This window comes from Larus michahellis, chromosome 5 (assembly GCF_964199755.1).
Source record: "Larus michahellis chromosome 5, bLarMic1.1, whole genome shotgun sequence".
Taxonomy (NCBI): domain Eukaryota; kingdom Metazoa; phylum Chordata; class Aves; order Charadriiformes; family Laridae; genus Larus; species Larus michahellis.
The window spans coordinates 53347520-53364304 of NC_133900.1; the positions used below are offsets into that span (position 1 = coordinate 53347520).

A 16785-nucleotide genomic window follows, 5' to 3' on the forward strand; every position below is an offset into this window, starting at 1 on the left:
ACTATCCTTCCTGGAGCCATCAGTTTGACCTTTTAAATTTGAGATGGAACAAATGGCTGTTCTTTAATGCAAGAAACCCCAGGCCCAAATAATTGGTATCGATGGGTAAAATTCTGGAGTTTTCTTTGCATAAGTATTTGCCCAAAGATACCGGACCACTTGGCGGTGATTTTGGGGTGGACCAACTGGTCATGCCTGGAGATATCTTGTAGGAGAACATTCACATTGCAAATGCCTCTTGCCAGTGAGGATAGCATTGAGATCCTGGAGAGGTAATGGACAGGACAATATTTCTGGAAGTGTCTCTGCTCTTGCAAAGTATCAGTCACTTTGGAGAATGATGCACGAAGTGTAACTGAATTGCTTTTGCTGATCTCTCAGCACAGAGGTAAGAAATGCAACTTCTTGAATCAACAACCTGTCAACAACCTGTCACGGTCCATGACATGTAGCAGCAGACTCAGGCTTTGCTGAAACCAGGTGTAAACTGATAGTAACACTCAACCTTGAGGCTTCAAAGGGGTAGCAGGTGGTGTTTGGTTCTGCCTCTGCTTTACACAGTGTCCTGTGTTCTTCTACACTGAACAGCCCACAACAGTCGTGTCAGGGGAAAATCAATGCAGATGCAGAGTGGTTGTGACTTTTGAAGCTAAATGAATTCTTCGGTGTTCTGGCTCTCTTCAGCCTTTTATCAGGTTGGTCCAGATGGAGAGAGTATGGAAATATTTGAATGGTGGATATTTACCAAGTTCATTAAAAAAGAGAAGGGGAAAGAAACTCTGCAACTTGAGCAAACACAATTTTATGTAATTGTCTTTGATTAAAAAAAAATAATTAAATAGCTTAGCTCTCACTGGGAGTTGCCTAAGGGACTACCATGAATGAGTTACACAACTCAGCATTCATTCATCAACTGATTCTTTGCAAAACCATATGGCTCCTTGCAGGGATTTTTTTAAACATTATGCATGGATATGAAATCGGTGCCTTTGTAGATGTTAAGTATGTTGCTTGAGGCTCATTTTGAAATACAGTTTCTAGATAGTACAGCAATGCTAATTTTGCAAGCAATAACCTAATAGAAAGCAGTTGTTCAGGCACTTTCAATCAAATTAAGAAGAGAAATAGAAAAATGAGAAATATTGAAAGAGTAAACTCGTCTAAACTTTAATGATGAGCTGTGCCATTGTGTGTGGCTTTCACATGGAAATCCATTTAACTCGATGGAAGGCAATGAGGAAAGGAGAAACATTAAGAAATAAGATGGCATTGGTTTCACGTATCGAATCAGAAATAACAGAATCACTGCAAAATGTATATACTCATTAACTGCAGTAAATTTGTTTGAAAATAAGAGTTCATTGCTTGTAGAAAGTAGAGACAGCTGCAACACCAATTCACATACATTACTTCCAACACATGCCTTAACTGTGGATTAACGGAAATACTATTCAAGGACCCAACAACATTTTCAGATGTGAATGGATATTTTAAATGTCTCCCCTCTTTAGGATGTTCAAAGTGGGCACCTGCAAGGGCTTGATCTTCCCCAGTGGTTAATCAGTGCTTTCAGAGATGGGGGCCTGCAGAACATGTCTAACTGAGCACCCAAAACCAAAAGCGGGTCAGGCGCTGCCAAGAGTGAATCCAGGGCAGCTCCACCACCTCCAATAATTGAACCACACCTGTGTGGACGGTGCAAAGGGAGACCAGAATACAGACAAATCTTTTAATCTCTCTCTCACTATAGGTGACCCTAAGGGGAGCAGGACACATGCCAGGGTCATGCCCTTAGAGCACAGCTGCGTGCAGAGTAAAGTGCTGGATGCTTTCCTGCGTGTGGGAAAAGACGAGGGAGCACTTGGTTAACCCCACTATCCAACTGCAGCAGAACGCGTACTGTGCTTTAAGGATGAGACACAAGTAGGTAACACCCCCTTGCTATGCTCAGTACCTCAGCTTCTCCTATTACTGTGATCCTTCATCAATTTCTCCCTCCATATGCTGAGGGGTTACCTACAACATTTGTAAAGCACTCTGAGGTTCTCAAGTGAAAAGTATCATATAAACACAGTTATGCTCTAATACTCCCCTTGAAAGTCCTGACAACTGGGCTGGATTCACCATTGTGTTTCCTTCCAGTTTTTAGTACATAAAAGTACCATTTTGCTAGGGCTACACAGTAACAATCCTCTCATCCCTGCGCCATGCTAAAGCCAACATAATTTCCAACTGCTGCAAAGTGGAGGACCTTTCCCAAAGAGAAAATCCATCGTTTACACCACTGGAATGTCACGAAGTGCTGGGAAAAAATACCGTAGTTTTGGCGAGGGAGTACTGGACTGTGCTCGCTTACTTGCTCCTTCCGCCACATCCTTGCATCTGCAACCTACGTAGCCATGACAAAAAGCTCAAATTGTGTCCATGTGGTGTACAGAGCCCACGTGAGAAGCTATTGTGAAAGCCTCTGTAGGCCCTCTAGGCTCTGGATGGCAGCAGCCACTGAAGAAAATTCACCTTCCGATGCAGAAGTGAGGAGGGGCCTGGTTACGGGGTGCCACGAATGGGGCCTTCCTCGCTTGATGAGCTTCTTAGATAGCAAAGGCTGCGGGCGGAGGGAAGAATCGGGAGGCCAAAGGTTGGGCTCCCCTCACAGCCCCGAGGATGCCCCACTGCAAGGCGTGAAGGACGGGGGGGCTCCGCTCCCCATGCCTGACGGGTCACCACCTTCACCCAGGGGGGTCTCTGAGGGGCAGCACCTCAGCCAGGCCCAGCCATGGCCGTAGCCTCAGCGCCCAGTTCTCCACAGCCCCACGGCCTGCCCCCTCCGCAGCCTGGGCCAGGCCTCCAGGCCGGGCTTTTGAGCTCAACACCGCCTTTTTTGAGCCGTTCTTTGGAACTATCCTAATGAGGTCCGTAATCACAGGGTGCTTTGAGGTGAGCGGCCGTTGCTCCCCGCCGGGCTCGGGGGCCTCGTGGAGGCCGCTCGCTCCCCCCCACCAGGGCTGGTGCAGCCCTGCCCCGGGGCTCAGCCCTGCGGACAGCAAGGGGTTAACAGCCCCCTCTTTCAAGCGAGGCGCGGTCCCTTTAAGGCCTTCCCCGCCTACCTCTATTCGCGCTTCCGTCTGGCGTGACGTCACGCGGGCGTCACTGCGTGGAAGCCGGTGGGGGGGGGGGGTATCGCTGGCGTAAAGCGACGGCGGGGCGGTGGTAGGCGCCGGCGGAGGGGGGTGAGGAAGGTACCACCCGCCGCGGGGCGGGGGTGGGTGAGGAAGGTACCACCCGCCGCGGGGCGGGGGTGGGTGTAGCAGCCCCCGAGGGGCGGGGTTTCCCCTGAGGGGCGGGCAATGGCGCCGCGGAGGCCCGCAGCGGAGCCGGGCCAGAGCCAGGTCCTGGTGGCCTGACAGGGCTCCCCGGGCCTGAGGGGCTCCGCGGGGCGGTTGTCCTCTTCAGCTCGGTGCCGGCAGAGATGGACCAGCGCCTGGCCGAGCTGGTGGAGGAGCTCACCACCTCGGGGGAGCCGCGGCTGGAGCCCGGCAGGATGAAGGAACTGAAGAAAATCTGCAAGTACGGCCGGCCGGCGTCGCCTGGGGCGGGAGGGGACGGGACGGGAGGGAACGGGACGGAAACCGGGCCTCGCAGCGTCCCCCGGGAGCGACGCTGATCCCCGGGGCCGGCCGGCCGGCGAGGCTGTCCCCGGGGGCCGCCCCGGGGCCTGCTGTCTCAGCTGGGCGCAGCTTGCAAAAGCTACCGGTTTAAAATTTAATATAAATATTTACAAGTTGTGGTTTTTAAGTGCTAAACTTCTCTTTTAGTAACTCATCCTCCTTTTTTTTTTTTTTTTCTTCTCCTGGTCTCAGGTCTTCAGACGAACACATCAGCCATGCCTATCACCTGCTGATGACACGGCTTAATGAGGAGCATGCTGAGATGCGCTTCTCGGCTTTCCAAATCGTGCAGGAATTGTTCACCCGATCCCATCAATTCCGGACGCTAGTAATTTCCAATTTCCAAGAGTTCTTGGAGCTGACGGTGGGGATAGACCACGAGCAGCCTCTTCCGCCGCCCAGAGAGGTGGCACAGAAACTGAGGAAAGCAGCCATTAAGTCAGTGCAGGACTGGCATGAGAAGTATGGAGAGGCCTATAAGAAGCTTTCTCTGGGATACCGCTTCTTAAAGCAGAATAAGAAGGTACTCTGCATTTTTACTTCTGTGTGTGGTTTTAGGTGATGATCTCTAGGAGGTGTTTAAAGCAAGGAAACCAATAAATATAAAAGGAAAGGTGTTGGAAATTACATTGTCTTTAGGAGGCATCCTGTTGACCATGGTCTTTGAAAGACAAATTCCAACCTTTTTGTTCATCTTGCAGTATTGTAAAGTTTTAAAAACTCCAAGCTTGTACTGAGAGCTGAACTCAACTAGCCTTTTCTTTTAGGGTGCGAAAAGTATTGCTCACCGGTAGGTTTTCGCCCGCTGATTCCTACCTGCAGCACTGAAGTATAGAGTTTTTAGAACGGAAATAATGGTTACACTTGAAACTGAGGATCATTGGCTATTAAGTCTTTCTATGCCAGTTTAAACTAGACTGATTTTTGTACTGAGCTGTCCAGTTCTAGCTTCCTTCCACTGTACAACAGAGATGGTAAGCGTAGGTGCTGCCTCCCCTCAGCTGCAGTTTTAGTGTGTTATACAAGAAGTTTTATTAAAGAGAAGTTGCTTGTATGTAAGCAGTTGCTTTTATCTCTCCCTTCTAGGCTTCAAGTCATGATGTTTTGAACATTCTTCTCCTTTAGTATCTCTTTGGAGGTGCAAATAATGAAATTTGGAACATTCACACTAGCTACAATGCTAATATCAGGCTTTCAATAAACACATTGATTCTTTTTCCCTTTAGAAAGGCAGCTGTTCAGTGTTCCTAACAGTAGATCAAAAACCTTTGTGATACATGGTGTATTTCTGTTGTTCTGGTTCCACACTAAGCTACTAGTGTACACTACTTGTATGTTTATTGTACTGTGTTCTTTTTCTATACAGTTCTTGGCATCTGCTCACAGAACCTTGTTGTCTTGTTTAAGAAAGAAAAGAAAAAAAACCTAAATGAAAGTGACAAGGGGAAATACAAGATGGAGACGAGGGAGCTTTAACAGATAATAATACAGTTTCACCAAATTGAACATGCAAGTACACAAAAAGTCTGCTGAAGTTTGGCTTGTCTGTCTGTGGTCCTGTGGTTTAAGCCTGGTCCCCAGATACGAAAAGTGATCACCCGGTCTTGTGTTTGGGATACTATGCTACCCAGCAAGATTGGCTGTACCGTTTTCTATAGCAGCTGAGTTTGAGTACTTCTAGAAACATTAGTACCAATAGAAACAATCTTACGTAGTTTGATAACTCTTGTACTTAAAGCGTTGAGATAAGCCAACAGACCTAACCGGCCTTTTGCTGGTTTAATACTTGAAGTGTGAGAAAGAACCAAAAGATTTGAGGAGGCATTTGTACTTTCTAGTAGTAAATTACATCTGCTGCCCCCGAGGGCCATCCTGGGGCCTGCTGTCTGAGCTGGGCGCAGCTTGCAAAAGCTGCTGGTTTAAAATTTAAAAATAAATTATTACAAAGTTGTGTTTTTTATGTGCTAAACCTCTTTTTAATACAGGGTTCTATTACAGGTTTGGCACAGTAGTATAGGGCAACTTGAGAGGAGTGTTAGCTCTGTGTACGGTTTGTGGTTCTTGGTTGTTTTGTTTTGTTTTGTTTTTTTAATTATCACCAAAATCACCTTATATACAGTTGGTCAGAAGATGACCTCTTAGGGTGTAAACCTGGAGAGCTACCCACTGTTTTAATGTTATTAGGTCCATAATAGTAGGTACCAAGTGTTTACCTATATAACAGTTTGACTTCAAGTACAAATAATATTTCAGTATATCTGAAAATAATTGTTTTCAAGCTCCTGTCTCAAAGTTTAAAAAAAGAAGAAGGGCAAGGGGGAGGGAAGATTTCAAATATTTCCAAATGTTTGCATATTTAGGCAACTGAGTCGTATTATAGTATCTTTGCATTTGAGGAAAGCATGGATGAAATTGGAGTGAACTGCAGTTATGGCGTAAACAGAATTTTGAGCAGCTCAATATAGAGTATCTTACTGCTGTACTTCAATATTTTCACAAAAGCTGCAGTAGTTGTCTAAGCCCACTACTTACACCCTTTAAATCAAGAATAATTGTTTGCACCTCATCACATCCAGTTCCAAAAAGTACAGACCAATGCAAAAAGGCTTCGTATAGCCTACACCGATACAGAGGCAGAACAACAACTCTGGTTTCAGTCCATATCACCTAAATGAGGTTGGATGGGTTCTGACCAAGTTTGTGAGTTTGTGGTGACCTCAGGTAGCAAGTGAGCTGTGCCCTGAGTTATTCTGACCTTGTGAGGCTTCTGTAAGAGTGCCCTGTTTTGGACAACTCAAAGCTTTGTACGTGCTGCAGAGTTGGTTGGTGATAGATACCTAGTATGTGAGGTACGCTATTGTTATCAATGGCAAACCATGATGATTTGGCAGGTGTTGTAAGAGGGGCATCTGGACAAGTGCCAAAACATGAAACAATGCATCAGAGCAGCATGTGGCTGGTCCTTTTGGGACAAAAGGGGAAAGCATGGGCAAATGACTCCACTGTAGGTATTCTGGTATGCAGCAGAAGTTGTGATTTAGGGAACTCTAGCTATTTCTTGTTTTCTGTGCAAGTCCAGTCTGACTGCCTAGAAACAGTAGCTGTAGTTCCTGGGTTCTGTATCTTTGTTCCGTTTTTGTGGCTGATGCTGCTCTTTGGGAGGATCTGTTTCTCCTGCTACTGTGTTGAGAGCTATGTGAACTCGGTAGAAAAATAGGATTCTGAAAATCAAAAAAGCTCACCCTGATGAGCCAAGTGCTGCTATAGGGTATGAAACTAACTCTTTTCCCTACCATCCCTCTGCCCACCCCCCATTCCCCAATAAAAAAATAGATTGGTAATTGTGCCTTTCTTCCTAAACTGATGGAGACTCTCCATGCCAGTTTATATGAAAGCTGAAGTATCCTTTTGCTCCTAAAGGCTTTTATATAAAACAATTTGTCTTTAAAGTTTTTACATAAGGGTTTTTTTACAAGTATTATTTAAGGCTTATTGCACACTGTAGGGATTATTCAGCAATAGGAACATTTACTTTAGTATGTGGTTAAGCCCAAGTTCAAGCATTTGTTTTTAACTTCCATAGTGTTTAATGGAGTTACCTACTAGCTTAATGCTGAACAAATATATAAATGTTTCAGTAAGTTTGAGATCAGACACCAATAAAATTCTTGATTGGGTAAAAATAAGCGAACTTCAGTTGTAGGATGTACTTTGTTTTCTTGACCCATGGCTATTAAATCCATGTACGTGTTTCAGGAGAGATCTTCTGGGAACAGATAGAAAGTGAGACTTATTTGTCCTGTGTAGAATGATCTCAGTGTTGTCTGGACCTGTGCCTCATAAGTGAGATTCAGCTTTGCTGTTTTACTCTTCTGTGGCTCCAAAGTATTGGTGTAGGATGTCAGTATCTGGGAACCGTTACTGTATGTTGACAAGCTTGATCATCTCTCAGTGGCAATACCGACAAATGTTCAGTGGGTGCTTGTAATATAGATGTAGCTCCAGAGAGTCTGCGAACTTTATTAGCAGCAAAGTACAGGCTTGCTCGGCTCTCAAGATGATCTGTATTGAAGTTAACAAAAGTTATGTGGTAGCAATCAAAAGGAAATAATGTGTTTTCCTTTTTCAAAGAGGTTTCCTTATGCAATAACATAATCAAGACTCCTTTCCTTAAAACAGAAGTGAAAAATATTTACATTTTCAAGCCCTTCTAAGAGCAAACTAAAAAAAGCCCCATTGCAAATATTTTAAGAAACGGCATTTTGAATCACTCAGATTTATGTTTCTGTTTTAGTCGTAAGAAGGTAAAGTGAGACTGCATGGTAACCTGTCCCTCAATCCCCAAATCCAACAAATGTACTTGTAAAATCCAAAATGTGGTCGTCTTAAATGAATTTGAATGTCACCTTTTCTACTTTCCTTGCTTACGAAGTTCTTCAGTAAGTGATAGGTATACTTGTGGTAATAGTGCTTACAAATTTTCCTAGATTTCCTTTACTAACAGTGGGCCTAATGTGACGTTTTCATATAATTTGAATACTTAGCCTGTGTAGTGTGTTCCTGCTCATTCCCCCTAACCCCTTGTCTCCAATGCTGTGACAGAGGTCTCCCAGTTTATTCCTGCAATTTACATGTGGAAATTTAACTGGGTTTGGTTTTCTACCTTATGATTCCTTTCTGAAAGCCGTTGATTCTCAGCAGTCCCTTATTAGTAGAAGTAAAAACTTGTTCAGAATTACTGTAGTTATTGATTCTAGGAGGAGAGGAGATAAAAGGAAGTACTGCCAAGCTTTTGGCTGATCGCTGATGTTAGAGGATTTTTTCACCACAGATAAGGATCTTAGGAAGTGGATTTTCTATATATTTCTTAGAAGCAATGTTACACTTTTTTCTTCATTTCCTCCTTAGGTGGATTTTCAAGATGTGCATGCCAGAACTGTGGCTGAAAGGAAGAGGGAAGAGGAGAAGCAAAAACGATTGGAGAACATTTGCAAAGAGAAAGCCAAAAGAGCTGAAAAAGAAATGGAAGGTGAGTTGCTTCTGTTCTTTTAGTGTTGGGGTATTTTTGTTCAGTTTTAAAGCAACCTTTTTTAAGTTTATCTAAGACAAATTCTAAGAGAATAGCTATCCAAATAACAGCTGAGCACAGAGGGCGGGACTAGTACATTCGACCCTCTGTCTCTCTTGCCTAAAGAATATCAGGAGAAACAAGTCCTGTGAGCTCAGGTAGTATGAAGAGATAGGGGGAGGAAAAAAAAAAAAAGAGAAGTTAGCAAGTAAAGGTCTTGTCTGTAATTCAGTAAAGTATGAATGCATAACCTCAAGCAAGATCACAAGACTTTTTGGAGCTAGTGGCTTAATTTCTGTGATTAGGCACAGACTTCTCAATACCTTGTGGACTGATGACCTTAATTATATTGTATATATGGTCATCATGTGCCAGAAGTATAGGCAGTGGTCTGCATAGGAATCCTGGATGCAGTGTAGGATATCTATGAAAAGTATCATACTGCTGCTAAAAAATGTGTCTAACTGGAGGATGAATCTCTAAGTAACATGTACATGGCAAACATATTTCTGTAATACGAAAGAACAGAGATAGTAAGGATGTTATGTTGCAGTTACAAAGGATTATTTAATTCAATTACTTCGGTATATGCAATGCATCTAATTGTGTCTGCAGTTATTCTGCATGCTGGAAACGTTTTCATACACGAGCGTGGAATTTTAAAGAGATTTAACCTTCTCAAAGTCATTTTTATTGGTAGCATCTTTTTGACCAATAGCATGTATTCATGGCTACATCTACAAGCAACTATAACATTCATGGCTGTAGAATGATTATGCGCCAAGATCACTAAGAATATCCTCATTGAACCTTTTTCTCCTTCAAATTTTATGAAGTACCTGTGTCATCTTTGCATAGTGAAATTTTAGAGAGGGTAGGGAAAGGAGGAACACTGATTCTAAATTCCTAGCTCAGGAAACTCTAGATTTCCTGCTTAAGAAAAGTATTGTCACTTTTATAAGGACAATTTCTGCAGCAGAAAGAAATCTGTATAGCTAAATTTTCACTGATTACTCAATAAAAGGATTACCCTTTTGGCAGTCTTGTTTCATAAATCTGTGTCTGCTCTGGAGATATTAGCATTTTACAGTATTTAACAATATTCTAAAACAATTGTGTCTTGATAGAAATGTCCCAAGAGATTGCCAACACAGTGACAGAGATGGAAAACTGTTTCCGGCTTCTGATGCCAGATCCTTTCGACTTCACTGTGAATGACGTGGAACTGGAAGCCAACAAACAAATGTCTGCTAATGAGGATAGACCTGCATCCCCCTTGTCCTCCCAGATGGAAATTAACCAGTCCTATTTTGGATGCGTGGATGATGAACAGCCATGCTGCAGCAAGGACATTCTTTCTGTTTCTCAGTGTGTTAGAACTGATAAAAGCAAAGAGTTGGATGAGAAACAGGAGAAGCCTGAGCAAAAAGAATTAGATGAAGGCACATGCTCAGAAGTTCAATCTGGTGTCCCTGCTACCAATGATGATGATTACCAGACTTTTGTTAGGAATTATGGGCTTATTTCGCATAAGTATACTCTAGACCTTGAAATCTCCACAGGTACCTGGAAAAATTTTTCACATATAGCTGGAGGCAGCCTTTGTCTGAAGTGCTTTTAGTTTTTTGGTTTGGGTTTTTTTTTTCTGTGACTTAAATGCTGGGATTCCTGGACACCACGCAGATTTATTTTGGAGTTCTTTTCTGTTTCTGGTTCATCTAGTAACCATTCTTAGGTTTGGGTGTCCTTGTGTTTAACAGATTTTATTAATTACCTTCTAAGACTGAACTTCTGTATTAGTTGTTATAACCACATTACAGCACTTCATAGTATCTATAATAAGATGAGTTTCCTGTATTAAAAAAAATATCTGTGTACCATATATAATTTTCTTTCTCATACACTTCACTAGTCACCTCTTTCTTTCTCTCAATAGCTGGGGTATAAGATGCTAATTTAAAAATATTACAATTGAGTGTTTCTTAAACTTTTTTTTTTCCTTGCTAGTGACAACTTGCAAGAAGTAGTAAGTAGTTTTGCTAGGAATTCTTAAGGATTATGATTATACCTTTCTTATATAACTTTGCTAACGTGAGTTACCTCTAGAAAAATTAGGACAGTTTGTGTTTTGGTAATCTAAGTGAAGTCTCTTACAAATACTGTCCTAATAGAATTTCATGTGCAAACAGCCAGTAAGGCAGGTATCTACTTCTGTGCATTCAGACAACAAAATCGGAAATGTATCTGTGGGGCTTATGAATGACTAATGGGTGAAAAGTACTATTTTTACTTGGATAGTGGCATATTTGGCTTCTTTGACAATCAAGTCCCTGTTGCCACTGAGGGAGGGATTATTTTATATTGAATATGCAGAAACTGGTACAATAAGGCCCAGTTATTTGAACCTAGGACAAAACGTAATGTAAATAATAAGACTGCACTTGTTTGTGGTTTATTTGCTGATTCCTTAGTAGTGATGGCTTCACAACTCTTTCTGTCAGCCCTGGACTGAAAGCATTTCATCTTTTCCTACGATTTTTTTTTTTTTTTAACGTGTGGATAATGGTAGAATAATTAATACTGAACAGAGAAACATTCTGATGTTTGTAACTTTCCCTGAACTGATCAAGTGTTTTAGAAATGTTCACGTCCACTTCTTCCACTTACCTTCTTTAGATCCTGTAGTGAAGATACTATAAACATCATACACTAACTCTTTTTTACCCTGTTTTGGGCAGATATAAAAGTGCATGAGAATGAAGATAATACTGCCATAATAAACAATGTCATGGATGCTCACAAACTCCTCAGCAATAAGTTCTGGCCTTCTGTGCAGTCCTGGATTCAGGTGGGATAAAGAGACAATTCTTTTCATTTTTTTTTTAATAAAAAGATGGAGAAGCAAGGACTGGGGTACAGTAAATCTTGAGGGACCGTGAGCAAAAAGGAAATTCAGGTTGAAGAAACATTGATGCAAATAGAAAAGATTTCTAGTTCATTAGGGGTGGATGAAAGGAGACTATAGGAGCTACATAACTTGTTTGATGGCTCTCGGCATTAGATATACTACCTACAGTCATACTTTTTTCTTTTTAAAGATATAGTAAAATAGGACTCCTTCACAAAGGGGTAAAGTAAAACACGGCTTGTTTTCGTCTGACATGTCTATATCAGAAAAACAGCATGTCTGTTCTGTCAGTTGATATTACTGCTCAAGGAGGCTCATGCATGGAATTTGGCCTATAGAAGGACACTCTCAGGTGATGTTTATACCAGCTGTTCATTCTTTGTTTGTCTTTAGTAGTTGCTACTAGCTTTTGTGTTCTAGATAGGAAAACAAGTGGCCTTACTTGTTACTTCTAAAATAATGGAATTTGTGACCATATTGTTTCATTAATTGTGAAGGAAAACCGAAAATGTTTTTTGGCTCAGATGTCTAGAAAAAAGAAAAAGAATGTTGATTTCTTGCTTTGCAGTTATTTACCAGAGCAGGAATAAATGATGATCGGCTAAGATGTGCCATTGGTCTCAAGAATAAATTGGAGACTGCTATGAAGAAATACAAGGAAATGAACATTTCCTTCAAAGCCAGAAAAAGAAAAGTGGTGAGTTTCTTAACATTCTGTTTTACTGGAGAGGACCATTAGTAATGTTTAGCCTGTATACAAAAAATGCACTTTCTCTTAAACCTTCATCTGGGAAACTTTTCAACACAAATTTTATTGAAAAGTACGTGAATTCAGATGGTTGTAGCTTCACTCAAGAAAGTTGCACTAAATACCCGTGTAATATGCTAGGGGCTCAGTTATTAGACAAAACCATGTAAGGCAGCATTGTTGTTGTTTAGGATAGAGAAGTGGTTAAGTTCAGATTTTATTTGCTCTTAGTTTTTTCATGTGTAACACTTCGTCCTCAGCTTCTTTTGTGCATATTTCTCAGTAAACGCTGTATTACTGATGTTCTTTTATAACTTGCCAAACTATGCTAGTGTCTCACAATTCAGGAAAGTAGCGTCTCTGCTTTGGAGCATTTGCTCTTTCTAGTGAGCATGTAATATGATTGAGGATATCTTAAGAGAATTAGTTGTTATATAAAGCTTTAAAGAGTCAAAATATTTCACAAAGATTAGCTACCTGTGACAGTTTTTGTGAAATATGTAAAACTTGTGAATAAACGGAGTCTGAAAGATCAAATACTTTTCTCGGATCCAAAAAGGGATCTATGACTTGTTCATGTAACTAAGAAGCAGAGCTACATAATACTTACATCCGTTGGCTGTGATCAAACGGAATTACTGTATAGCTTGACATGAAAATAAGTGGTTTGGGTCAGGGTCCGGAGGGGAGTCTGGTGTATGACTGGATTGTAAGAATTTGGTCTGGATGTTATACGTTAGACTAAATTGTGATAGCCTTGTTTAGCCGTGAATGAGTGTTGTAAACTTTGCTTTCATTGTGCAAATGAAACTTACCAAGATTAATCTGGTTCATCATCTTATTACCTACTGATGTACCGCACCAGTCAAAAATGCCAACTCTGAATGAAAAGTACTGAAAGACTGTCTTGTCAGAGGGCTTTTTTTTCTCCAGTGAAATATGTGTGCTACCTTTATGCAACCAGCTATGAAGGAATCCAGACATCTGCTGTCATTCCTGCCATTTGCTTGACAGGACTTCATTTGCTGCACCTCTGCATGGAATATTGGTTGCTATATTTCTTGCAAGATAGAAAGGACATTCAAGCCTTGATTTTCGTGTGTGTGCATGTGTATGTATTTAAAGTGGTATTGTTACCACTTCTGGAGATTGATCAATGCTATCCATATAAGGCTTGAAAGCTAATAAATTCCATCATTAGAAGGGGGGGAAAAAAAAAGTAAAATACATAGCAGTGCTCACAAAGAATACATTCAAAGTGAAGCAATGCAGATTGAGATGCTAATTTAAGCATTGAAAGCAATATATAATTATTCCTAGGGGTTTTCTACAGTAAAAAATACCCAAATTTAGCGTTAGTGCTGAGTTACTTTAAATTTATAACCTGAACTTAGAGAGTTTTGTACTGCAGAAGGAAACCGTATAAATTATCTCTTATTAACACGTCAAATTACTTTGTTGAAACATAAAATGACAGTGAAATGAGAGTCTGATAGAACAGAATAAACAGCATCTCTTAGACTGTGATTATTGAATCCCCATCTGCCAAATATTTACATGTCTCAGTGTATGAAACGCTGCACGCAGCTCCTCTTTAATTCAGCATTGCCGCTTGTATTATGTATTGTTGCTTCTGTCTGTACATCCTTGTGTCATTTCATTGGAGCTATAGTTTTTGCCATGACAAAGTTTTGCTACCTTCTCTATCTTTAGACCCAAGAGAAGAAGCACTGATAGACAGTCCTTCAAAGCACTGGCTCGCAGCCACCCTGTCCCGACAGAGCTCAGTGCATTACGGGTGTTGTTAGCACATGGAATCAGTGAGTGCTGTACCTGCTCATGTGTAGAGATCAGCACACCTAGAAATCAAGGGGAGCATTTAGTAAGCAGAGAGAGAGAGTGTAAATAAAGTGTCTGAGTACGGAGGGTCCTGTGTAAATTGTCTAGCTTGTAGTTGATCTGTGACATCTCTACATTTGGATATGCTAGCAGTTTTCCTGGCAGCTAGTGACTGCAATCTGAGGTATATGTATCGTTAGCTGGAGAACGGAAAGGTGAATTATGTGTGTACTTGCTCATTTCAAGTGTAGTAATGATCCTGCACCACAGGCAAGCCTTACCTTCAGGGAGAAAGTAGTTTTGTTTTATCAGCAAATATAAAACAGAATGATAGGGACTTGAAAACTTGGCTGGGGACTTCGGCTTGCCCAGTCTTCTCAGACATTCTGTTTTTTCATTGTGCTTGTTCTCTGTGCTTCTGTGGTCCCTAATTTCCCCTCTCTTCACCTGTTCTGTTCTGTCCAATGAGGGTGACGAAAGGCTTTATGCACCCTCAAATTGAGATCAAGAAAGTTGATACAGGGAAGGTCTTAGTGAGAGGTTGTACAGTGAAACTGGAAGAGACTTGTTACTATGAACCCTACTTACTATACCTCTCAATCCCACAGAGGTTTAAATTGCCACTTGAAAGAAGGAAGGTCCTAGGGTCCCTTACCATTGCCACATACCGTTAGTACTGTCATTTAGCTGAGCAGTTACACTTGCACATAGCTGAGATGAAAGTAAGGCCTGTATAATTGGGGTAATTCTTGATGCTCTGGTTCAGTATGAATATACCAGCAGCATAGCTGGATGTAAATTACATTGAGAGGAAGAAGTTGGTGGTTACCTGGCCTGTCTTCAACAAGAATAATCATTTGGTTGGTGCATGAAGGTGTCTGCTTTTGTCAATCCTCGCTGTTATCTCCATGCTTTCCATTATTTCTCACTGCATTTTTCCAGATTGTGGAGCCTGAGTGTGCAAGGCAGTATCTTTAGGCAATTAGAGCATGTTAGAAAATTAGCACAAATTATTTTCTCTGAAGTTTTTTTGCCTTATCTTTACCGAAAAATGTAAAAGCCCCACTGCTTTTAAAACTGCAGGAGACCTTTCTGTAGGTTTATAGAACTTCTCTTATACAAAGTTACTTGAAGGAAAGCACTGAACTTTATGCAGTGAGAAACTTTGACTTAAAATGGTTAATTGTGACATGAGATATAACCGTCTCTTTCTTTTCTCCTCCGTGACAGTGAAGAACTCAAACCATCAGAAAGCCTTAATTAAAAGGAGTGCCATCATTTTTATGTTAACGCTTAAACCCTGCCAACACAAGTAGGCTATGGCACCTTTCTATGCTTACCTCTCAGGAGCTGTGGGAAGAAAGGGAAAAGAACAGCAAAACTTATCCTTTGACTGTATACAAACAAATCCCTTGCAGCAGATTTTGTAAATATTACTACATCTCAGCTGCCCAGACCACCCATTCCTTCTTCCCATTGCTGTGCCCCCAGTAGATCAGAAGTCATCAAGATATTTCTTTCTGAGCTGTTATTTTTTCAAACGGGTGGGGGACAATCAAAAAAAAGACAGTCCTACCGTGTTGGTCAAAGGCAAATAATTTTCTGTGTGCTTACACAAGTTAAGTTCACTGTAGTTAAATACTTGTCTGGAGTGTGAATCGGGTGTTGATTTCTGATAGGAAATGTATTTTGAAAGTATAAACAAGAGTTTTGAAATCCATTTTTCTGTGAATCTGAGTTTTAGCTGAATCTAGGGGAAGAGGGCAGAAGCTGTAAAAGGGTTTTTATTTCACGGTACCTGGATGCTCTTACATCCCCTTCTTTCTCGGAACGCCTGCTCAGGATAACTTCAGTGCCCAGCAGAGGGAGTGCATACTGCATGCTCCACATTTTTCTCTACGCCAGCTTTATCCAAAGTCAGACATCATCTCATTCTGTTTTTCCAGGTGAGCTTACTACAACAGCAGTACACCAGGGACACTTCAAATTAATTCTTGACTCTATTTGGATGAATTCTTATAGAAGTACAGTTTTAATTATTGACTGAGATTGGTGTTTAAACAGAAATTGCTGTTTCCAGAGGTTTCATTCTTTTGTGGGAATAACTCACTTATGGCTAAAATGTTCCTTTAAAAATATTTTTTGCTGGTTAGAAAGTTTCATTTGTTAATGTCTTCCTGCTTTTCTTAAAATACTAGATTTTAATTTTTTTTGTTGTTTAGTGTCTGATTTGGAGCTGATTAGAAACAAATGATCTTGCAATTTTTAGAAGTTCTGAGAGTGTGTATGGTATTTTAAATCATGCACACTACCTTTCACTTATTTCTATAATTAGGATAATACTTGAAGTCCTCACATTGTTAATAGAAATGTAGCTCGTTAGCTATTTTTGGTACACTGAGAGTATATTTATCTCTTATGTAATTACCTTTGGGAAGCCATAAAAGGTTTACTACTCAGGCTGGATAAAACTTGGACAGATAAAAGCTAGTAGGTAATGCGACGTGAGAAGCATCTCGGCGCTCATTTGTCTGTTGGCAGAGTGATCGTTAAA

At 41.1% G+C, this 16785-nt stretch overlaps 1 protein-coding gene across 1 annotated transcript in view; it reads left to right on the plus strand.

The window, feature by feature from the left end:
• The first annotated feature begins 3152 nt into the window (after window positions 1-3152).
• UVSSA (UV stimulated scaffold protein A) overlaps window positions 3153-16785 on the plus strand; it is a 57753-nt gene continuing 44120 nt past the window's right edge. Inside the window, exons 1-7 of the mRNA XM_074587356.1 lie at window positions 3153-3239; window positions 3276-3567; window positions 3861-4191; window positions 8577-8697; window positions 9864-10298; window positions 11475-11584; window positions 12213-12341. Coding sequence (XP_074443457.1) covers window positions 3470-3567; window positions 3861-4191; window positions 8577-8697; window positions 9864-10298; window positions 11475-11584; window positions 12213-12341 — 1224 coding nt within the window. The 5' untranslated portion in view covers window positions 3153-3239; window positions 3276-3469. The remainder of the gene's footprint in view (window positions 3240-3275; window positions 3568-3860; window positions 4192-8576; window positions 8698-9863; window positions 10299-11474; window positions 11585-12212; window positions 12342-16785) is intronic.